This window comes from Pieris rapae, chromosome 23 (assembly GCF_905147795.1).
Source record: "Pieris rapae chromosome 23, ilPieRapa1.1, whole genome shotgun sequence".
Taxonomy (NCBI): Eukaryota; Metazoa; Arthropoda; class Insecta; order Lepidoptera; family Pieridae; genus Pieris; species Pieris rapae.
This window is the reverse complement of record NC_059531.1, coordinates 2,327,093-2,353,037: the sequence shown is the minus strand read 5'-3', so window position 1 is coordinate 2,353,037 and position 25,945 is coordinate 2,327,093. Positions and strand designations below refer to the sequence as shown.

Here is a 25,945-nt window from a genome sequence, read left to right as displayed (position 1 = left end):
TTTATGACACAATACCGGTTATATTGACCAAAATCCGTTAAAAAAATGGTTCCGGCTTAATTCTATTGTATTAGGTAGTTAGCAACGTCATCGGCTGTTACGACTATCGGTTTTTTTACGATCAAATGCAGATACCGGCAAACATTTTGAACAAATGTCGTTTGTGTCCCGCGTTGCGATACGATGCGTTTCCCCCACTCAATTGCTTAATGTTCAAGAAGTTTGCCGGTACATACTTGTATGAGTGGTACCTTTGATGTCGTTTTCGATTTTGAATGTACGCTAGCTTAGAGAATATTAATCATAAAATTAAAAAGAGGACATGCCATCCATTGCAATTACCCATGTAGGGATAGCATCGACTCCGCATATGCCTTGCGAGAGATATGTTTGCGCATCGTGGCGTTGAAACCTGACCATGCAGAATCCAACATTGTTGTCGAAATGCAATAGCGAGGGAGCCCCATCATCATCAGAACTGAACACATGGGGCATTGTATGTTAAAGGCTTTTAAAACTCTAAAAATCGCATAACAAAGCCGAGTTTAAAGTCGCGTTAACCAGTGACTAGTAGGGTTATTAAGGCCGTTTTGGTGTTTGTCAACTTCATGCGTTATGTAATTCTATTAACATAGCTTTATTTCAAGGTGATTGTGTAATGCTTACGAAAATCGTCCATTTAGCGAAATAATGGGAAGTTAGCACGTGAAATGTGTCCATATTTCGATGTGAGGGTTTAGTGTAATTTTGTCACTTGCGAAAAGTGTTGGTTGTGCACTAAGGAAGCGTTCAAGTATAAACGTTACGATGCGGGGCGGGGATTGAATTATGCGTTATTGCTAATATTATTTTCGAATTTCCGATACTTTACACCATATAAATGGCAACTTTAAGGTGTAATAAGTCACTGGGTTGAAACGAAACGTTTTACTTTTTGGTACAGAAGAACGTTACGGCGCGTTACATGAGGGGGGGGCTTTTTTATCCAAAATCGATGTGTCAGGCTTAGAAGGCTGATATTATACATATATATATTTCTTGTGTGCGTGTGTATGTGACTGAACTCCTCCTAAACGACTGGACCGATTTAGACGAAATTTTTTGTGTGTGTTCAAGGGGATCTGGGAATGGTTTTAGATTCACAATTTTGTCCGCTGGACAATGTTTTTTTAATTAATTTTCAATTTATTAGTTGTTGTTGATTTTGGAATGTTTTACATTGGATCCGACAGACGGCGCTACCATCGCAGTGTCAAATTTTAAATAATATTCGAATTTTAATTTTAGTCTGTCCCGAAATTTAAAAAAAGTTTTGTTATCATTGTGTTATATCATGTGTGACCATGTGCTGGATCGTTAGATATTGTCATAACATTTGAATAATAATTTTCATCAAAATGGCTTATTAAAAATTGAAATTTTTAAAATTAAAGACGTGTAGACAGGACAACGTCTGTCGGATCCGCTAGTAAATACATATATATGTAGGTAGTAGGGAACTTATCCTTTTCCCCTATCTAGCCTATGGCTTCTAAGGGGTCTTTCAAGTATTAGCAATATAGGTGGGGGCAGGTGATTATTTTTAATTAATATTTGATGATTTCACACATACACACTGTCTATCCACTATTATTTTGATTGAGAGTTTTGCTTACTTTTGCTGACAAGAGGAAGGGGGGATGGGGGTATAAATTGCAGTAAATTGCAGTAAATCTGTTTACTGAACGGGCCCCTAAGCAAGGTTTATTGATTTGACGAAAACTTTCTGTAATTAAACCTTACGCCAATCAATAAAGGCCCTGTTTTGAAATAACATGGTCACGTTTATGGGCCTTTCTCTGCTAACAGGAAAATCATGGTCCAAGCATTTTTTTTTTACTTTGGCTATATTAATGCATAGCCATATTTGTTAAAACACATAATATAAAACCTGTTACTTAAGGAGTCAAGCTTAATCAATATTTAGAATCATAATCATTTCATAAATTCGGTCTAAAGGCCACTAAAAACAGTCCTCTGTTATGTCCTAATTCCGGATCGAGTATGAGTCGGTTCGGTTTTTCTAAGTTCTATTTAAAAAAGTAAATTTTTGAACACTATAAAAACATAAAGAATATTTGATGCATGTGAACAAAAAACAATTATTATTTTAGATAATTTTTTAGTACTAAAAACTAGTGTTCGAATTTTGTCCAGACATTTTTTGAACAGTCCTGTGTCATAATTTGAATGTCGCGCCACAAAAATATTAAAGACAATTCTGGTTACATTGCCCTTGAAACCGAACGTTAACAGTGTGAAGTTTGCTCGGTCGCCATGCTAAACAAATCGCCGCCATTTTGCGCAGTGACAACTCCGCGTCAGTATGGTAGCCACGTCTCTGTAGTGTTGAGTGAACATTCCTCTGGTAAGTCTATTTAACGGTGTTTTATGTGTTATAATTATATTTATTTAACAAAAAATTGCTTAGTGTGATAATTGAAAGCTCTCTCAGTGTTATGAAGTTATATATTTAAACTCATACGTGGTATGACATTTTTAAGTAAAAATAACAGTCCTCTGTGCAACAGTCCTCTGGAAATTTATAACACAGAGAACTGTTCAATGTAACAGAGAACTGTTTTATTTGACGTCCGTGTATTTTATTATTATTCCTTATAGTATGCACTAACCTACTGTTTGTCGATAGCTTCTTTCTTTCTTACAAAGGCATGCCACGCTCATTCAGGTCTTGTTTTCTATTATTATGGATTTTGAAATATACAATAATATGTACCTAATAACTACCTGTTTTTAAACCCTACCGTTTTAAATTCAATTTTGAAAGTTTATTTTATTGTTTTAGTATTGACGCAATGCCACCAAAGAAGAAACCTAAAACCAAAGAAGAAATAAAAGAGCAGAAAAGAATTGCTGAAAGGTTAAGATATCAACGGCTAAAAAATGACCCTGTAAAAAGAGAGCAATTGAAGGAAAAAGAACGACGAAACTACCAAAGGAAGAAGGAAAAAGGCACAAGAAAGCTAGTTAAAGATATGAGTCGACGTGAACACAAAGCTGAGACTAAAGAGTGGAGAGAGCACTGTGCTACCTATCGCGCAAAAAAAAAGCTTTGAAAGAAATTACAAACAATTTTGTACGACAAAATACGCCCGAAACCGAGGGTTCTCCTACTCAATGTTCTGTCTCTCCATCAATACTACCTATGAGTCCTATGACCACTCCATGGAGTGATGCAAGTCATGCGAGAAAGCGTAATGCGAGAACGAAACGTGACAAAATTATATAGGATAAAGACAAAAAGATCGAGTATTACAAAAAAAATCCGAGAAGTATAGGAAGAGATTAGAACGTTTGGAAAAAGCTAAGACAAAGGAAAATGTAGACACACCTAACACTAAACTTATTAAAATGTGTGATTCGCCAGTAACTCGCAGAGAAGTAGTCAAAAAGGCGCTATTCGGTGAAGTGTTGAATGCACAGCTAAAAGAAAACTACTCTAATTTAAAAACCTGCCAAGAAAAACAAATTTTCGGAAAAGTCTTGTCCGGTAAACTAATTCACAAGTACAAGTTATGGCGAAGCAAAGATAGTGCTATATCTTATAAAACAATTCAGAAGGCAGCACGTCAAATCAGTTTTAGTACCTAAGCTTCGGACTCGCAAAGACAAAATTTCATCTGATTGCATAAAAACTGTACGAATCTTTTATGAAAATGATGACAACAGCAAACTTAGACTTAGACAGACTTTACTGGCACTCTAAAAATACATCAAATAAAGGCTGAAATATAAAGAAGTCCTCTGAAATCAGCTCCAAGATGCGCTAAACTCATAATGAAAAGTTTAAGTTGCAATTGTGAAGACGAGTGCCAGCATTTTAATTTAGGAGCGTTACAGTACAAAAACAAGACAAAACTTAACGTAGATGATATTTACACAGACTCTGAAAATGAAAACATGGACAACTCACAGGATCCCACAATGAAGACCGACGACGACGCTGCACTAGCTGGACCTAGTTCAATTAACCAACAGAATTACACCATCGGTGATTACGTCTTGGTTAAATTTCTAGTAAGAAACACTGAATATTGTTATGCTGCAGTAATTAATAAGATAGATATGGAAGAAGGCGAACTAACAGTAACCTTCTTAAAAATTTGTGATGACAAAGGACACACGTTCAGAGTCGATGAAAATGATGTTTCTGATGTGTCCTTTGACCAAGTATTAAAGAAGTTGCCAAACCCAGATATTGCCCTAAAAGGGAAACGAATATTTTATTATTTTAATATACCTGTACCTGTTTTTGAGAAATAAGTCTGCATTGATAAGTAAACAAGGCTGATTCTTAGTACCTAAGCTTAATTTTGATTATAATTATTTTAATTTGTTACTCAGAGAGCGAAACTCGCAATTTCTTCCTAATAAATATAAATATTTCTGTATGTGATACAGTATTTAATAAAGAAGATAATTTATTTGATTACATTTAATAACTAATATTGTGTTTTTATTCATATAAACACTAGCTGACCCGGCGAACTTTGTTCCGCCTTTATGGCATTAAATAAGCAGGTTTTTTTTTATTGGAAAAAATACAAAAAAATTAAATACCTACATTAATCATTCATTATTATTTCTGTATTTTAGTACATAGGTTGCATATTTGCTCTCGTGATTGAGAAGCACGAAGTCGTGCCATACTATCGCGGCGCTGTTCACGTGCAATTTGTTGTTCTTCTTCAGTCCTTTCATTTGCAGTATTTCGTATTCTTCTTGCATTACGGCTTTGTCGGGAAAGATTCGATCGTCTTTGAAAACTCAAATTTTCAACCATACCGAGTTTTATAGTTCACTGTTTATACGAATGGGCAATGGCACTATCATTAAATTATAATTGTTAATTATTTATTTAATAGAAATAGTTTGAATATTCATTACATAGCTGTCATTATACGTCAATAGCTATCATTTGCGTTTTCTTATTCCAAGTCTGATTCCTTTTTGTTATACCACGTTTTATAGTGACTGACGTTTCATGTCAAGTCCCACGGGAACGCTGTCGAACGGGATAAAAAGTATCCTATGTCCGTCTCCTGGCTCTAAGCTACCTCCATACCAATTTTCAGCCAAATCTGTTCTGCCGTTCTTGAGTTATAAGTGGTGTAACTAACACGACTTTCTTTTATATATATAGATTGACTTAAACTGGTATCTGGGTAGATAAAACAGTCCTCTGGGTGGCAAAACAGTCCTCTGCCGCGTTTTTTCACAAAATTGCTTATAATTCGACAAATAACGGAAAATTACGATGGTTTCTTGTTTAAATATTTATATATTATAACTATCTATCGACTTAACATATTATATTTTTATTTTTTAGAAAAAAAAGGTTAGGACAACTGTCAATAGACAAGTTTCCAGTTAGTAGAGAATGGCCCTTATATCGCATATTGAAACAATGTTAGAGCGAAATTTCACAATTAACTTCAACTTTGATATAACCGTTTAGAAGGTTTTTCATTAGTATTCGCTTAGTTGAAATTCAATTATTGATTAAATAAAATAAAATAAAAAAGCCTCTTATTTCCTACAAATATAACTTTTTACATTGTCCCATCTCCAAACGCTTACTTATCTAATTAAAATTAATACCTTCTTATTTTTATTTATTTCCTATATTATTTATTTTATTTCTTAGTTGAAATTCAATTATTGATTAAACATTGTATATTATTATAAATATAATAAGGTAAAGTCACTAATGCTAGACACTTTAAGGAAAACACTTTGTTCATATGACAATAACTATATATTTATCAAACAAAACAATCACAGTTTTTTTTATATGAATACGGGGCATCTTAGAAATTTATCTTAAGTAATAAAATTCCAATAATCAACATATGTTTAATTTTTATTTATTTTTATATATATATTGTTTTAGTCACCAATAGATAACATCACAAAAAAAGACAATCACCTAAAGTAGACATACAAATGCACTAATAGTTGACATACTATTTAATTAATACAGTTGGAGTTTTAAGAGCATCAGTGTGCTTGATATACTTAATTAACTTAGATATAATTTCTTATCCATCAACTTCTAAGGCCCTATCAAATTTGTACTTAATTCTGTCACCAGTTATAATCATATTTGGTACATCAAGGACTAGTTTCGTAATTTTTTTCTGAGGCAATATATTTGTCCAGGAATTTAAGGCCCATTTCCAGTTCTTTAATTTTTGCCATTTTTGGTAATGCCATTTCATCTGTTGGTGATTCATCTGATGCACAGCACACTTCATCAGGATTCCAGGGTGAGAGTCCACACTTACGAAACCCGTTTTGAAACATCTCAGGTGATAATGTACTTAACTAAAAAAAAATTAACTTTTCCCAAAATGGGGGAATCAATGTTTTCTAAACGCCAAGAAGCTTTCAAGTCGCTCTTTAAGTATCTGAATAACTACATCCATGGGCTGTAAGAGATTAGTGGCATTAGGAAAGAGAGCAATTAGGATTAGATATGTGATGTGTGCCCATCCATAAAAAGTATGACTGGAATAGACAAGCTCAATTCTCTTGGTATTCTTAAATACTTAAAAATAACAATGGGTGGTAGAACTTGACCTGTAGCATTACCACGGAACTGTGAAACATTCTTTTTCGTCCGAGTTAACTTGTTGGTACACCGATTTTTTGCCTTTAGCTGCCAGTACCTTGTTTCCTTTCGGGTTCAAAAAAAACGTAGTCTCATCCATATTAAAAATTCGAATCATCAACTTTTTTTTCACACTATCTTGTTAATTATCTTTGCCTATTGGGAATCCTTGTTTCACCATTGCTTTTGCCCACTTTACAAGCAAAGCTTCAGTATCATCTGAAGTGTAGCATGCTCTTCCCAGTTTTCGTTTCATTGGTGTCTTACCCTTTACTTTATTCAGAGTAACCCTAGGTACCCCAATTTTTTTGGCGCAGTTTACGTCGGAACTCCTCATCTGCATTCTTGAATAGCGGCTTCCATATCAGCCTTAGAGTAACGAAACATCTGTCCTTTTATTAGCGGCATAATTAACAGTCTAGAACAATAGAACCAATAATTGACATCATGTATATCCCAATAATAGACACCATGTCTACCTTTAGTAAAAGTGATCTAAAATTGTTGATATCTCTACAGTAATCTTTTCATTAGGAATAGAGTTCAAAATCGTTCTGAACCTGAGATAAAAGTATAATATCTTGAAACACCAATGGATGACACGCCTGTCATCTAGTAGATATTTATTATTTTTGGAACTAATAGTAGACATATCATTATTTGTCAGAAAAAATAATAGCAAACACAAGACAATCACGTTTATCACTATCCCAACTTATCATTGATACGTTGATAAATGAGTAAAAAGTATCTTTTAAATAAATATCGATTCAAAACTCACCTTCAAATTTCGGCGTCCTTAAGCTCAAAAATAAGAAATGGCGGAACGCGTGCTCACTCGGTTACCTGATTTACAAGGACTGAAGCCATTTGGCAATTTCGTTTAGAAGCTGTTGGGAGTTTTTGAGAACTATTCAGAGATAGTGCTAGGTGTCGTACGATATTGTAATAAGAGTCATTTTATTAAAATTGTTTTTAATATAACAATTTTTTTACGAAGGTGTCATCCTTTAGGTGACTGTCTGGCATTAGTGACTTTACCTTAATTATATAATATAAATCCCTGAAGTTAGTAAGCAGTAAATTTAAAGAATCTAGGCTGCGTATACCGAGGGATCAAACACGGCTGTTGGTACCTACATGCTGCACCTCGATGTATGCAGATAACTGTTACGCCATGGATATCAAACTATTTAATCACCTTCCTAGTATCACTGCCGTGTAATTCTTTCAAGGGGAAGGTGATTAATTTTTAAAGGCCTTTTTACAGCGTGGGCGATTATCTAAATCATAAGTATGTGATACCAGCTGCCCACTGAAGTATTTCCGAACCAATTCGACTTAGGGTCCTTCAAGAAAAGAGCGTACCAATTCTTAAAAGGCCAGCAACGCACTCGCGAGCCCCCTGGCATCGAGTGTCCAAGGGCGGCGGTATCACTTAACATCAGATGAGCCTCCTGCCCGTTTGTTCTATAAAAAAAACAATTCAAAATAACTTAACTTACCAATATTATAAAATGAGAGGAACAATAATTTACGGGCGATCTGAGGTTGGGAAGGTGAGTTTTTAAGGGTTTTCATCTTACGGCAAGAATGAGAGTCGTTTGCTGATGCCTAGGCTTAGTATTTAATAGACGACTGGGAGTAGAGAAAAATAGAGATTTTTTTTTATAGAACAGGGGTAGGGGCAAACGGGAGGAGGTTAAGTGATACCGCCGCCCATGGACACTCTCAATGCCAGATATATTTTAATACATATAAATCGACTGTATTTGTGAAATGTTGAATAATTTATTTCTATTAAAACTCGAGACTCGATCGTTTGTGAATGTTTCAGAATTAATTTCAATTGATGAGATAAATTGTTTATTGTTTTAAACGGTCGCCGCACCGCAACGTTTGCTTTATTAATTTATAACACGTTTTTGGCCCTTGCTCTTCCGATGTGAAAATGCGGTAGATTTCGAATGTGGTAGATTTAGAATGCAGTAGAAGATATTACAAATCAAATCAAAATTCATTTATTCAATTGAGATTATTTAATTAACAATTCGACTTGACAAGGTCATTTAAGAAAAGAGCGTACCAATTCTTAAAAGCCGGCAACGCACTCGCGAGCCCTCCGGCATTGAGAGTGTCCGTAGGCGGCGGTATCATTTAACATCAGGTGAGCCTCCTGCCCGTTTGCCCCCTGTTCTATAAATAAAAAGATGCGTCTTAAGGCATGCTTATGATATGACTTATAATGTCAAAAACGTTTACAAAATTCGAGAAAGAGCAAAACTACGCCATCCGTTCGCAAATCTACCAGGAGGCTTTGTTCTGAGAAGAACGGGCAAGAAACTCTGCAAGTTTTACCCTCCCTCTACATAACAATAATTCAAAAGAAAGTGTCATAAACCACAACGTCATTTAAGTTAAATAAAAAATAAAATAAAAATCTGTTCTGTGATTTACCACATTCACCATTACATACATAAATTGTTATAGGACTTCAGAATAAAAATCTCCAGGCCTAGGGTCTTAAAAGCCTTTTTTGAGTATTCTTGGGAACTATCTCCTATAGTATAGGGCTGACCAATTCATATTATTATTATTTTTTTGGAAAAATGGTTGTCTCTGAAGTCGGTTTACGGACAATATTTAAACGGGACCACGTTATAAGAAAACATTGATGAATTATTTGTATGGATAGAAAGGAATCTTTAGACGTATAGTCCAAAATAATGGAAGATATGTTGCGGCGCAACATCAACTGTGCCATCCTATCTTTAAAAAAAATTGTTGTCGCCAAAAATGGATTGAAAGCTAGAAATCAAATCAAATCAAAAATCATTTATTCATACATATGTAACATAATGTACCCTTATGAACGTCAAAAAAAGAAACATCGCTTCTAATTGTACATTTACTGCCAGTTCTCAAATCGAGGACGTAGAACGGAAGAGAAGAACTGGCAATAAACTCTACCACTCTTTTTTTTAAAGAAAGGACGCAAGTCGCCGGCCTCAAATATAGCGAGGATAGATACAATTCTGAATCTATTTGATATGTTTAGTAATTAAAACCTGGGGCATGCATTTACCACTTTATCTGTAAATCTACTGAATTTTCGGTATGGTGATTCACTGATTTGTTTGGAAGATATATCATATTATAATTTATAAGGAAATCGTTTCAAAGTAACGCACAAAAGATACACCAGTGAGACGTATTGAAGTTATTAATTGTTCATTGAATTCATGCTTCTAAGAAATGTATCTGGGCGAACTCAATTGATATTAAGATTATTTATGTGGTTATTAAAGATTATATTATATAAGATATGTATTTATAAGATTCCGAATTTTGAACTATGGGTTTACATGATGCAGGCAAGATTTTTGTTTGGTAGGCAAAAAGTGATGGTAAGTGATATCGCCGCCCATGGACGATAGCGTTGCCGGTTTTAAGAATTGGTACGCCTTTTTCATGAAGGACTGTAAGTCGAATTGGTTCGGAATTACTTCAGTGGGCAGCTTTAGTTAAAGACCCTTCCAAAATGTATTGGTATGTATCAACCTAGTGAATACATAGATTTGGTTTACAGAAAAGGTTTTTGTAACCGGGATCTATAAATCGGGACTCGTAATTGGAAAAAAGTGACAAAACAAAACCGATCTGGTCCACGTGATGCATGCATGGACTTGTCGTTTTCACAAATATCTAGAATGTTCCATGAGGAACAAATTCACAGCCGATTAGTGGATTAAATAGCTAGTATATAGGTGTGCTAGTTTTAACACCTCACACACCTCACCATGACCATGATAGTAATATTATCAATACACGATATCCAACGATAAAGCCATTCACATTCAGCCTTTTTAAAAATCCTAAAGCGCCAAAAGTCACGCGATAAAATTATAGCTTGTTGTGTGAATTTTTAAGAATACTAGCTGACCTGGCAAACGTCATATTGCCATGTATATCATTTATAATAGGGGTTGACCGTTGAGGGTTGAACATTTAAGGTTGTATGTATTTTTTAATGCTGTTGATACAGTCGATAAAAAAATAAAAATTTATCTAAAATTAAAAAAAAAACAATTAAGTTAAATTAACCATTAACATTAGGGGGATGAAAAATAGACGTTATCCGATGCACCTGAGGTCGTAGGTTCGAGCTCCGGCTGTGCACCAATGGACTTTCTTTCTATGTGCGCATTTAACATTTGCTCGAACGGTGAAGGAAAACATCGCGAGGAAACCGACATGTCTTAGATTCAAAATGTCGACGACGTGTGTCAGGCACTGGAAGCTGATCACCTACTTGCCTATTCGATTTAAAAATGATTATGAAACAGATTCAAAAATCTGAGGCCAAGACCTAAATAGATATTGTTTGATACGTCATACCCTCCTCTCATCCTTGTGGTAGCAATGCCTCTGACGGTCCTCTGATGGTGATGACTATTTTTCAGGTAATCATAAGTTTTATGAACCAGAATGGCGGTTTAAAAGTAGCTGAGAGTTATTTGCCAGTTCTCGCTTAATGCCCCTTGATAGATGTACAGTAATCATTCGTAGATGTCCGCGTTATAGGCAATCGCGTTGTGTGGGTTTTCACGTTATGCTGTTTAAAGATTTATAAAAATAGGAACACGAATTTAGTAGAGTCATTTCGTTTAATTTTGTAACGACACAATTCTAACTGCAAAACTAGACAAATCAAAGACTTGACAAATCATTAATTTTACACTACTGACATATAACTTGAAATTACCGCGTTATATGTGGGACGGACACCGCGTTATAGCGGGATTACTGTATTTCGTTTCCTTTTTACAACCCACCACAAGTCAGGGAGTTTAAGAACTTAAAAAAAATACAAGTAGATAAGTATGACATTGGTGTCTTCAAGTCTCGTTCCAATTATAATTATGCTGTGTCAAGTATAAAACTTACAACACCGCATTACTAGGAGTTATCATACGTTTGACGTAATGGGAAAATTTTGACAGTACAAACTTGACACTGACAGTTATGTTATCTGACGTTTGGAGTTATAAACACATTAACCTTTGTAAAGGTAGTGAGGAATGCCGCGGCGGGGTACTGCGCCCGCCCTTGTTCACGCTCGACTCTCGCTATTTTCGGCGAGGCATTCCTTGTGGGATGTCTCTATACTGAGAGCGTCTTTGTTAATTTTACAATAACGCGGCTAAAATAGTTTGTGAATCAGTTTATATTAGTGTATTTGTGTAAGTGAAATGTTGGTAATGTGTGCGTCGTTCTGATTATGGGACCCACGAGATTACCGTCTACCCCTGAAGAGGATGAGACCAGATATGACCTCGTGGTTAGGACCCCGGAACCATGTGAAATGTAAATATAGTGATTATCGGTAGAAGTATAAGCTGTGATTAAATATAGATAATTTACAAATCGGTAACAAGGTAATTTTGTTGTCTATTGCACAGTGTTAATGTAGTTCAAGTGATTACAAATGAGTATCTTTGTGATATCTTTTGTTTTTGTAATGTAACTTGTAAGTGAAAAATATAATTCGAAAATCGAATCGAAATATCTTTTGTTTTTTATGCGTCTAAGGAGATTTTGTTAGCTTTGAAAAATATAGTTTGAAAATCGAACGAATTATTAACTCGAATATTTTGGTTTTTTATTGGACGAATATAGCCTGTATTAGTTTGAAAATCGAATGAATGAAATTAACTGGTAGTTTCGTGATGTGTTTCTTTTTAATTTAAAACAAATTAAGAATGAGGTTTTATGATTTTTTGTACTCTTGGAGAAATAAAATTAAGAAATATATATTTCGAGGTTGCCGATTTGGCTATGTCTTGGCATTTCAAGAGAAACGTATAAAAGTCAATGTAAAGCGTTTTTTTCTATGAATTAAATACACTAACCCAATTCTCGATACATGTGACAACTCGCATTCCGCGGAATTTATTCGTCAGAACTATTTCAATCTCTCGAAAAACGTAAATATTGTTCAACGTCACAATCCGCGTCATTCATGATCTATAAACATAACCTTTGACGGTTAAACGCGAACTTTCAAAGCATAATATAGCATTTTTCACGTCGCCTATTGAAGTATTTCCTAACCAATTTAAATGTCATTTCATTCTAAGCGTAAAAGAATTTAAATTTGAGTCAAAATTTACTTGACGGACTTTTTTTAATAACTAAAAACATCAATTGTTCATCATTATTACTGGAACGATGGAACGGTTTCAGTCAAAGCCAAAAAGAATTTAAGTTATTTTTTTTATTACTCTATATCGATAAATGGGCTATAAAACTTAGGACCTGGATGACCGGTATTTTTTTAATTTTTATAAATCGTTATTTTTGTAAATTATATTTACTTAATTACGAATTACATACTAATAAAATTATGAAATATGATTAATATTGGTCGATCTTACTGATAGAATAAAAAAAAAATGGACTGGTTTTTTAAAGTTATTAATTTTAAGAAAAAAATAATGAGTGTGATAGAACACGAATAAAATGAAATTTTCTAGAAATGATTCCTAGCTAGATCGATTTATCGCCCCCGAAACCTCCCGTATACTAAATTACATTTAAATCGTTGGAGCCGATTTTGAGATTCCAATTACATATATATATACAAGAGTTGCTCGTTTAAAGATATAAGATTTAGTAATGAATTCTTTATTCACGTTTAATGTTAAAAAGAAGAATTGGTTCAAAGTTAAAAAGGATGTCTATATTTACATCGCATCCTTCCGTTTCATTCGTACGGGAGCCGGAAGTCGTAATATAATAACAATTAATCACTGTTTCTGACAAATGTGTATACAGTCTAGTTATGTAGCGTGCGCATCCATTAAATGATTAACAAGGTTTAAATAGGCTTGCGCCTGCGTTACTGGGTTTGTGCGTGGCTCATACGAAGGCCACGGCCAACTAGATTAATAATCCGTTAAAATTAACAGTTTAGCGTTTTAACCAAACGGCGTCGTTTAACTAGCGGTCTGATATATGTGTTGTTCGTTTGTTACGACATTTGCGCCCAAACCCAATAGTTAAAAGTAAAAAGAGTGGCGAAGAGTTTATTGCCAGTTCTTCTCTTCCGTTCTACGCCCTTGATTTGTGAACTGGCAGTAAATGTAAAATTAGATTCATTTAATATTTCTTTTTTTGACGTTCATAAGTGTACATTATGTTACCTATATGAATAAATAAATTTTGACTTTTGAGTTGATAATAACCTATGTCATTCCATTTTGGACCATCTGAGATAGAATTCTTAATTCCAATATGGATAAAAGTGTGCAATTCGACAGATTGTATTAGCTATCTGTCGATACAAGCTATTCATGGAAGATCGGATCGCAGTTTAATTTTTAAATGTTTTTATGTAGGATAATTGGTGTGGGAATTATTTTGGAGTTCTATCGAATTAACTTAAACTGTTAAGCTAGAAAAATTTAGTGGAATAAATAAATATTGACCGGATGTAATAATATTTAGTTCCTTATCTTACTTCGTACCGACTCCCTCGGGGATACATAACAGATACCCCGAACAACCCGCTTACTAGTCATGTATAACGCAAGCCATTTAATAGGTATTTTATCCAAATCGGATTACGGCGTTTAATGAGGTGTCAACGTAGGTTTTTTTAGTGCAGTTGTAGGGCCTCGAGTTCCGCATACGCCACCATATCGTTAATTAGTCGTTATTTTGTATGAAGTGCGGATCTAAGGTTTGTTTCAGGGTAGGTCGAAGTTGGTGGTCTGACTATCTTGCTACGCCCCGCGCTGGTGCATTGACGGTAGGGGCAATCCGCCCAGTCCTAAAAGACTGGGTGAATAGACATTGGGGTGCTGTGACGTTTCGGCTATCGCAGATATTGTCTGGGCATGGATGCTTTGGTCGGTATCTTCATAAGGTGCCTAGAAGGGAGATACATCCGTTGTGCCACCACTGCGGCGCTCCAAATGACACGGCGGAGCATACTGTGGCTGAGTGTGTCACCTGGACAAGGGAGCGTCATGACCTGGTATCGGTTATAGGGGCGGACCTCACTTTACCGGGAATTATAATAGCCATGCTAGGGAGCGAGGAGGCCTGGAGTGCAATGGTCTCCTTCTGTGAGCATGTAATGCTGCAGAAGGAGGCAGCTGAGCGACTGAGGGAGAGGTCTGGGGATGATTGTAGAAGGACCGGTAGTTCAAGGTTGGGGGCTCGACCTCGAGTAGCCCGGAACCGCAGGTCATGATTAGCTCTCTATGTCGGATATAAGCCCGGGTCCCTTGGGTAGAATGCCTAGCGAACCCCGAGGGCCCATCTTAAGGGCGTGTGATGGGCTGAGGTGGTTTTAGTGGGTAGGGTCTCGCTACCCCTCTGAATAGCAGAGGGTTTTGAGTGTAGATCCAGCCCCACAGTCCCCGCGTTAAGTTCGTTTCTTGATGCGGGCCTGCAGAAGTGCATTTCCACCTCATAAAAAAAAAAAAAAAAAAAAAAAGGGTAGGTCGAAGTTGGTTCAAAAATAACAGAGGCAACTAGATTAGATTTTTAATAAAACTTAACGTATAGGCAGCGGCACGTAAGTCTAGCGCTGGCCGATACGTGCAGGGGATTGCTGCGTATGTGGGGCGGGGGCCGGAATGCGACTGGAGAGCCAATCGACGCTCTTCATTCCGCTAGCCCCCCTCAGGTACCTTATTTTTAACTTCTGCGCAATAATGGTCAGCGCTAGAGTTTCGTGCCGCTACTTGTACCAGTAAATAATTAATAAAAATAGTGGTTGCCTGGAAGAAATAGCTCGAAAGAGATAAGGCTGCCAGTTGTCATCTTCATTTAATTATGTTCAATTTTTATATTGTAATGTAACGAAGTGTTATTAAATAAATATGTTTATTATGGAACATACGATACAGGTATCACTGATGACCCTACACATCGGCAAAGAAGACAGAGGGTGTATAGGCCGAGATAAAAATCCGGTGTAAAATTTTTGGTACTCTTTTAAAAAAGCGAATCATTAAATAACACATATAAAACAAATATAGCAAATTAGAATTTTCCTTTTATAATGCGGAGATTTCTCAAGTTATATTTCTGTTGTGAAATTCACAGTGAATTTTGCGTACCTACCTTTGCATCTATTTTAATTTATTTTCTTATATAATTAACTAATTATTTTTATTAAATTTGTATTCGTTTTTATTGTTTAAAAAAAAGCAATTTCTTATAGCACCGAGTGCAGAGCGTTATAGGGAGGATAACTGAGCATAGAACTGCGGTCCTAAATTCCCTGATATGTGATATGATTATAATTAAAATTATTTACTCCAGGGTGCTGGGTCCTACTGCGGTGCTGCAACTGGCGCAGCGTGATGAGCCACCACCAGCGAACGCACGTCCTCTATACTCTTTGGCCATGCGAGGAGCTGTCATATGCTTCTCGGGGTTTAGAAAAAAGGATGAACTCGTGAGTTAAATCGGTTTTTTTTACTAAATAAAAAAGTTTGTTTTGTTCCTAAAAGACCGGCAACGCACTCGCGAGCTCTGTGGAATTAAGTGTCCATGGGCGGTATCAGTTACAGAGATTTCCTGAGGTCGTAGGTTTGAACACCAGCAGTGCACCAATGGACTATATGTGCGCGTTTAACACTCGTTTGTAAGGTGAAGTAATACATGATGAGGAAATCGGCATCGGAAATCGGCATAAATAGTGGCGGATTTACCAGCAGGCTTATTTGGCTAGAGCCTAGACCAGCAAAGGGCAGCGAATTTTTGTTGCTACCTCTTAGAAATCAAACAGATTTCAACTTATTCTGACTTTCCCCTCTCATTTGTCATTGTACATTAAGGGCCTGTTTCACAATGTATGGATAAAGTGCCAAATAGCTATGCAACACATACATTATTCGAAAGATAAAAGTTCCAAATAAGATTATTCGAATTTCATGACGTATAGCGCTATCTGACAGTCGTGAAACGCAAAAATACTATTTATCATACCAATAAGTAACAAATAGCTTATTTGGAACTTATCCGGACATTGTGAAACAGGCCCTTAGTGTAGCAATCTTCCAGTAAAATAGCTAGTTCGCCCCCTAATCAGTAATCCATACCTCACTCTTTGTATAAATGAAACGAGTTGCAGATAACGTATTACCCTCTTCTCTCTTCCCCTTAAGTCAGTCCTATTAGGTTGGAGGCTGCTGAATGTATAATTTTAATTGTTGCATTGTAAAAATAATCTAGGATCTGACAATAAATGGCGGTACATACAGGCTCAAGCTAGTCAAATCGCGACCGTATTTTAAAGGTTTTTAAAAATACTTATAAGAAACTTTTTTTTTATAAAAAAATTCTTATATTTTAAAATTTAGGCTTAATTACTTAATTAAATTTAATCAGTTAGTTAATTGTATTAAATACTTTGCTTGTTTGTTCCCTTTTGTAAATCTTTTTGTTATATAATGTATCATGTATTCCATCTGTGGCTATGTTCTCGGTGTATTTGTTTGCTATTATATGTAATTTGTGTTAGCTGTAGGAGTACAAAATAAATAAATAAATAAAAATTATATAGGTAAATAAAATCATAATATAGTAAGACAAGTACTTGTTGCACATAGTATTGTCTTTTATTAACATAACTTTTACACATTTAAAGAAAAACACTTTTTAACGGATAAATACAGATAACACAACATTTTCTGCAGCTGTAATACTTTTTGACATTTAACACCTTTGTCTTCAGTCACCGTGACCACGCACGCTGTAAAGCACGCGAAACGTCGGTTTAAATTTAAAATTATGTACAAATAATTATAAGTTTAAATACAATTATACATAACTATAATCCGTTAAAAAGTGTTTTTCTTTAAAAGTACTTGTTGTTAATTTTATTAACTTTGATTTACCAGACGTACCTCATAACGTTGATACACTACATGGGTGGTTCAATACGGAAAGACATGTCAAGTAAAGTCACCCATTTGATAGCCGCCGCCGCGACTGGTGATAAATATCGATATGCTTCTGGCTTTGGCCTCCCGGTGCTGGCGAGATCATGGGTGGATGCGTGCTGGGAAAGACGGGATGATCCCGCCTGCCTGGCCACCGATGATGCTATTATTGTAAGTATTTCTTTATTTATTCAAGATTCATATTTATGTAACTTTTTTATTTTTAGTTATTTATTTAATTAACATCATACATATTACTTAATCTACTGATAATTTCATCAAATCTTCTAGTCTAATATGTACGACAATATATGTAAACATAAGTTTTGCTAAAAATAGGAATTAAAAAACAAAATTTACGTCACATACATGCACAGAAAAAACAACATGATTTTGAAACAGTAATAGATAACTATATTTACAAACAGACTGACTGACTGTATGTTTTTGTAAAGAACTAGCGGCCTGTCCTGGCTTTGCCTTTTTAGTATAGTTTGTAGATGTTATTTAATATTGTGGAACATTTTTTGGTTCTATCATCAATAGTTTTCGTACCGCATACGATTAAAGTTATTTAATAGGAATTTTTACACATTGGGGAATATTATTGTAGTTTTAGCAGGGTACCTTATTTTTCTTGCAATTGCAATACACTATCAGTGATAATAGCATTCAAAGGGTGGAAGAATTTTTAAATCGGTCCAGTTCAGTCCGGTTTTTGAGCAAATTGGTTATCATATAATTTTTTATTATTAATAAAGTTTTGTTTATCATAAAAAGTTTCCCTTTCAGAAAGAGCATAAGTTGCGTGTATTCGCTGGTGCGAGGGTTTGTTTTGTGGGATTCCCCGAAGATGAGACTCAGCACATGGCAGAGGTCCTTGCGAGTAATGGTGGTGCGTCATGCCAATTGGACGATCCTGATTGCACGCATGTCGTAAGTATGAAATTATAGATGTTGTTACGTAATTGACTCTAAATTTTGTTTCTTTATGTTTATCGCTCTTGGATTTTATCGTTTTTGAGGTTTTAGTATAAGTCATTTGCGTAGTGTATGGCTCAGTAGAATCGCCATTTACTTTCCTACAAACATCTCATTAGGAACGTCTTGTTCACATTTGCAATCTCAAGCCACATTTCCCTTATTAGGTTTTGCCTAAGCATTGACGTTGCCCGCTTCTACGGCTTAAAGTCGACCCATTGTCTAGTATTTGTTTCACTGCTTCAGCAAAACCAGCTTAACATTACAGCACATCATATTAGCGTAATTCACACATTGAGTAGTTGCTTCCTCTATTAGTTCCAAAATGTTAAATAGAGCTTCAATTATTGCATGAAGATGGAATGGCTCCATTACATCATTGCTTGGTGTGTTACACACATGTTTCAGGTTATGGCCAATGGGGAGACTTTCGGTCGTTCGCTTATCCTTTCACCCCATTCGAATACCCCTAACTCGACCAAAATCCGCTCGACACCCACAAGACCTCAGACCACACCAAAAACCTCCCTCTATCGGAGACTCTCAGCACGGTTATCCGGCTGTCGCTCTAGTCCAAATAAACAAAGCAATACAATCGATGATGAAAGAGAAAAGCGTTTACAAAACGCAAGAGATAGGTTTAGAAAAACTAAAGATAATAGTTGCGAAAGTAAAGACGAGAACAGTATTAGTAATAGTGAGGCCGTAGCTAACGTAGTTAGTGAAAATGAAATTGATAGTATAGATACAAGGAAGTACAAAAATAGTGATAAAGAAAATAAGCATGTGCTACATATAAACAGAACACCCCTCAAAGACAAAAGGGAAGTGTTTAAAAATAAATCTATGAATATATTCAACATTGTAGATTGTTTAACGGAAGCGGGCTCGTTAAACTCATCCCTAACAAAGAGTCTATGTGATTTGGATTACAAAGATGAAACTGGCTATTTGTTGCCATCGTCAGTTGAATGTAACTCGACCACAACGATATCATCAGCCAAAAAAAGGAGTCGCAACTCAACAGACTCCAACATACAAGTGAGTCCAATAGATGCTGCGAATGTATCGCCGGATAAAACGGAAGATTCCACATGGAAGTCAATCAAAAGACTGAAAATTAAAGACTCCTTCAAGTTCAAGAATCGACCGACGATATTCAAACGCACTAAAAAGGATTCAGTGACAAAAGTGGCTGGTGATATTTCTGTGGAACCAGTCAGTCCTGATAGTGTGAAGCCGACGGATCCAGGAGGAGAGTTTGTAGCGTCAACATCGTCTCCTATCAGAGAAGATGATAATACATCGATCTGTTCAATGAATCTCAGCAAACAGTCCAATGTCTTTGACACTTCCTTCGCGTCCATGAAGAGCTCGAAAACAGTCAAGTCCAAACTTCGCAGAAGCGTGAAATCGTTCACGGCATCGTTTAGAAGCGAGCGAAAGAAGAAATATGAGAAACGAGCCGAATGTAATACAGTGGAAGTGGATCCTTCACACCTGGTTGATTTGAAGAATGTGTCTACACCAAAGAGAGATCTGGATGATATGCATCTTGATATATCACCAGTGCAAGTTGATACAGTGGACAGTACGGATATGAGAACGCCCCAAGTGACGTTGGATGAGTTGGATGACTCCGCGATATTTAAGACGCCGCATAGGATTGTAAGGAGTCAACGGCACTCTATATGTGGGGATGTTAAGGCGAAAAGTAACATGTGCTATGAGAGTCTCCCTTCCTTGCCCTCTGAAGCGGTAGCCTGCAATGTGACACCGACTTCGACAACCATCCGTGAAGTTCGCGTTTCATGCCTTGGATTCTTGCCGGTACTAACCTTCATTTAATTCAGTCTACTAAATGAGCTTACTATCAATTGAGCTTTCGATCAAAATACCAGTCATCTTGGTTTCATTAGCACGAACTCTTCGAATACGAAGTTTAATGACAAAGGCATAGAGCTTTCTTTAGGTAGTTTAATAAACTTGCGGATAAGTTTAACAAATTAAAATTTTTCAATAGAATACTCGAACTAATTTAATAGCGCTCCGTGGGCGAATTCGGAACTACAAATATCTTATCTTAAATCTTTAAACGAGTAATTCTTGTATATAGATATATAATTGGAATCTCAGGATCGGCTGCAACGATTTTCATGAAATTTAATATAGGGGGGTTTCGGGGGCGATAAATCCATCTAGTTAGGAATCATTTCTAGAAAATGTTATTTATTCGTGTTTTATCAACTTAAACATAAAATTATTTTTTACTTTTTTTTGTAAGATCGTTTTATTAGTATGTAAATGTAATTCGTACTTAAATATTATTTCCAAAAAACACAATTTTTAAAAAAAAATCCGTGCAATGCTCGGTCATCCAGGTACTTTAATATACATAATACAGTGGAATCTTGATAACTCGAACCTCGTATAGTCGAAAAAAATGTCTTTCTTCGCATGAACCCTTAAATATTCCGTATCTCGAATTATATTTAGACTATGCAACTGAAACATAGTCTAAATAATTAAATAGAGATGTGGGATCTCTCTCTTCTACCGCATCTACCATGGAGAGTGTTCGGACTGCTTGCAGCTGAGTTTCATCATCAGGCAGAATACAAAATACCATCCGTATCACTTTGACGTCGGTCGTTCCACAACTAAGCGATTCTTAAGACAATTTCTGCCACGCATCACCACGATGTGGAACCAGCTGCCCACTGAAGTATTTCCAAACCAATTTGACTTAGGGTCAAGAATTGAGCGTACCGATTCTTAATAGGCCGGCAGCGCTCTTGCGAGCCTTCTGGCAGTGCGGGTGTCCATGGGCCGCGGTGTCCCTTAACATCAGATAAGCCTCCTGCTCGTCTGCCTCCTGTAACAAAAAAAAATCCCTATGAAGTATTGAAAATACATATTTCGGGTACCGGTATCCTAATCTATTGTTTTTGTATTGTACGTGTGCAATGAATAAATACGTTTATTGTAAATAAAAAAATACACTTGAAATCGCGCCTTTGTAAGTCGAAAACTTGTTAACTCCATTTTTTTTCATTTCCCTTGACATTTGAGTTATAGAGATTTCACTGTAATATGGCTTTGTTTGGTGGGTTACATTAAATCTTATATATAAAATTCTCGTGTCGCGGTGTTTGTGGTTAAACTCCCCCGAAACGGCTTGACCGATTCTCATGAAATGTGTGCATATTGGGTATGCCTGAGAATCGGACAACCTCTATTATTCATCCCCCTAAATGTTAAGGGTATTCCACCCCTGAATGTTTTTTTTTAATTATATTTTTTTTATCAACAGCATTAAAGAATAAATACAACCCTAAATTTTAACTGTACAATCAACCCCTATTTTTTTTATTATAAATGATATAGAGTCAGCTAGTATATTAATAAATATTGTTTGTGCTAAGGTTAATAGTATGAGGGACTGATATTTTGATTTAAGTATTTTAGCTTTCTTCTTGATTAATAGCAGTATTTTATAGTTTGTAAATGTTTTTAGGTTGTGGACGAACATAATACAGTTGTGGTACCCGACTGTTGCCAAAGTATTCACATCGTGAAAGCGGAGTGGTTCTGGGCGTCTGTACAGAATGAAGAAGCGCAAGATGAAAGAGATTATTTGTTCAAAGATGTGAGTTTTATTCGTATCAATATTTTTAAATTTATTTATTTTATTTATTTATATATAGATTCTAAAACAATGTGTATGCCTAAAATACAAGAAAATATGACATCACAAATTTAACTCACTGACACATCAATTACATTAGAACTTAGGCAATATATCATATAATTAAATAGGTTTCTCTCCTTCCTTAAAGGCCGGCAACGCACCCACTAAAATGTGGCTGCCACGACTGCCTTTTTAGGCGTCCCGCAGGCCCGTTTGCCTTCCTATTATATATTTTAAAAAAATGTATTTTCAAATTTTTATTATCATTTGACTGATAATATTGTAGAATTGTCTGTTAATTGTTTATTATACAACTATTTATTTTATTTAGATCTTTCTATGTAATTTTATTTTATTTATTAATTTATTTATTTCAAACATACACACATTATCTTTACAGCCTATGGCAATACGACAATATGGAGAGACATTTAATGAAAATATAAATTTTTATTGTACATATATAATGAAATATATTTTAATTTTCAGTACCTAGACGAGATATCTCGCCGTTCATCTGTAGGCAGTTCGATTCCAATAGAAGAAAACCCGGAACGCAACGTCGCGGGGACGCCCGCGCATCTGCGCATGCGCAAGCGCAAGTTGCGTGGCGGCGATGCGGCGTTGCATAAGAGAAGATCATCCGTTGGCGATGCAGTTTTGCTGAGTTTATCCGGGAATTTGTTGGATTGTACACCCTCGCCGGATGGAAAGCAGTTGCTTGAAGGTTTGTGTTTAAAATTTACTTCCTTTTTGTCTGTTTGTTGAGTAATTAATCAATTTCTACCGACTATGCTTAAAACAATATTCGGGTTGAATAGTTTGTCTATTGAAAATTTTTTATTATGTGTTCTGAAATAATGTAGGGAAAAAAATATGCGATATACAGACTACTAGCCTTTTTTTTGTATATACGAGGTGGAAATGCATTTGCGTATTCCCTGCCCTAAAACGTTGTAGGGGTTTTTGGGACTCGACCCTCACCAAAATCTCTGGTATTCAGAGATTGGGTTAACAATACTTACTAAAACCCTCTCGAGAAGTTCCTACAAAGCCGTGTAACACTCAAAACTTTCAGTACAGTATACAGTAAATAGGGGGTGGGAGATGGACATATCTTCTCCTATTCTACCCCTAGGATACAGACAACCGGAGGGCGAAAAATAAAATAATTACAATTTCTTTAAAATAATCTACATAAAAAAACCTATGTGGTCCATATTAAACGTGGTTGAAATTCACAATTTTTTGCCAAAAAAAAAAAATCAGTGCCTATTGGCTGTTCAATTATTACGTAAGTAGATTTACTGGAATTTATCCACCCCCACCCTTTTCTTGTGAGCAAAAGTAAGCATAGCTCTCAAAACAATGATATGTATACGTATTTTTGAATGAATTACGATATCGACAGCCCGGACTCTCAAAAAAAACCAATAATTATATAACTATTTATTAATTAAACTTATAATTAAATTACAGAGAATACATCCGTACAATCCTCTTAAATGCATATTGTTTTCAAGCATAGACATATTGTCTATCATCATGTGGGTAATATGTGTTAAAACGTAAATATTTACCGTTCAAGTTATTACCGAATTAGAAAATCAAATACCCCTCCCCCTATAGTGTATTTGTTATTTAATTTTAACTTAATAAAATAACAAAATTGGTTATTTAAATATATTTTATATTTTTTAGAATCAGAAGTCCCAGATAATGTTGTCCGGAAGTTGATGTCACCGAGGCAACAAGTGTTTATGGAATTATTACAGACTGAGTCGAACTATGTTGGAATACTACAAACAATTGTCGCAGTAAGTTTGTGTGTCAGACACAGTTTTGTGTTTGTTATAAAGATTATTTTTATTTGTATATTTAGGTACAAAAACAGAAAACAGATTGATTACATACATACATTTATTACATACTAAACAATATTTGAAAATCTGATTTCCAATTATATCTGTACACAGCATTTACACTAAATATCAACTAAACAACATTCACATCAAACTGAATGGCAAAAATATATATATATATATATATATATACATACATACATACACACACATATAAATATATATATATACATTAATTAATTAAATTAAAGGTATATAAAAGTAACATTCCAAGTACTAACTATTTTGTAACTTTTATTTATTTATTGAGTCTACAACATCATACATATTACTAAATCTACTGATAATATTATAAAATTTTATATCTAATATGTATGACAATACATGTAAACATAAGTTATGCTAAAAAAAATACAATTAAAAACGTAAACAAGATAAGATAATTACACAATAAAATTACTAAGAATGTTGGAACTTAAAATAGAGAAAAAGAAAAATCATCAGCAAAACAGCGAATCACTTTTGAGTCATAATTAACCTAATTGGCAATATTCAATACTAACCTTGGATTCAAAGATAAATTGCAATAAATATTGAAGCTTTAATCCAAAAGTACCATAGTATTTTGCTAAAAGAGGTGCAGGAATTCCGTCAGGAAATGAATAGTCGTTTTGAAGAGCAAGGAAAGCAATATAAGGCACTTCAGGAAAGATTTAACAAGTCTGAAAGAGAATTAAAAGAATTGCGTAAAAGTATCATTCAGGAGAAGACCTTAGAAGTGAATACACTACAGGTCCGCGAATTGAAACAAAATGTAAATTCCCTTAAAAGCTGTTCTTTGGACAAGAGCCCGATAGTCGGAACACTATGTGAGATAAGTACTTCGCCGGTGGTATCGTTTGCGAACGCCGCTAAACAGAACCCGAACCAAATAAAAAACAATAAGTTGAAGCAAAGTGCTTTCACAAATAAGGTACCTGAAGATGTAGCAGAAATAAATAAAGAGCAAGAATTGGAAACCCATGTTGAAAAGGAGAACAGTGGCGATAAGATAAAGGAAAGAGTTGGAAAATATCAACGTGGAAAATATCCCAGTTGTGAAGTAAAAAAAGGAGGTAGAAGTGATGTAGTGGAGATCTGTGGAGCTGAGCGGAAAAAGTTTCTGCATGTGTGGCGCTTAAACAAAGATACAAGTGTGGAGTGTCTAGAGAAGTATGTCAAGAATGTAATATATGGCAAGGAGGTGTCTATAAGAGTCGAAAAAATTAATCATAAAAAAGAAAAGGATTACGCATCATTCATTATTGGGGTACCAGAATGTGAATATGAGTTATTATGTAAACCGGATAATTGGCCGATAAATGTTGAATATTGTGACTGGGTGTGGTTTCGGAGATCATCTAACAAACCAAAAGGATGGAAGTAGACATATTAAGATATGTTACCAAAATGTGAGGGGTCTTAGAACCAAGTTAAAGGAATTCTATATGAGTGTCTCATCTATCTCTGTAGATTTGTTTGCAGTTACAGAAACGGGATGTAATGAATCTATAGCTGACGCTGAGTTAGTCCCTCCTGGATATACGGTATTGCGATGTGATCGCGCGGATGGGCGCAAGCATGGTGGCGTATGTCTTGTGGCTTCCCCGCGCCTGGAACTGCGTCACATAATTTTACCCTCTGATTTGCAAATTGAATCTCGCCCCTTCGAAATAGTTTGTGCAACTGTCTATTTGAAAAATAGATTTATGTTTCTGTTATGTATTGTTTATAC

The 25,945-nt window shown here is 35.4% G+C and overlaps 1 protein-coding gene across 6 annotated transcripts in view; it reads left to right on the top strand.

Moving 5' to 3' along the window:
* LOC110995506 (protein ECT2) overlaps positions 1-25,945 on the top strand; it is a 46,523-nt gene that overhangs the window by 3,238 nt on the left and 17,340 nt on the right. For 3 of the 6 annotated variants that reach the window (XM_022262703.2, XM_022262702.2, XM_022262700.2), the window contains exons 3-9: positions 16,013-16,148; positions 17,596-17,808; positions 18,430-18,573; positions 19,027-20,448; positions 22,136-22,267; positions 22,799-23,036; positions 24,011-24,126. In XM_022262703.2, coding sequence (XP_022118395.2) covers positions 16,013-16,148; positions 17,596-17,808; positions 18,430-18,573; positions 19,027-20,448; positions 22,136-22,267; positions 22,799-23,036; positions 24,011-24,126 — 2,401 coding nt within the window. Of the gene's footprint in view, positions 1-11,753; positions 12,041-16,012; positions 16,149-17,595; positions 17,809-18,429; positions 18,574-19,026; positions 20,449-22,135; positions 22,268-22,798; positions 23,037-24,010; positions 24,127-25,945 lie in introns of those variants that run through there. The other 3 variants (XM_045633313.1, XM_022262705.2, XM_022262704.2) reach the window with 2 other exon arrangements.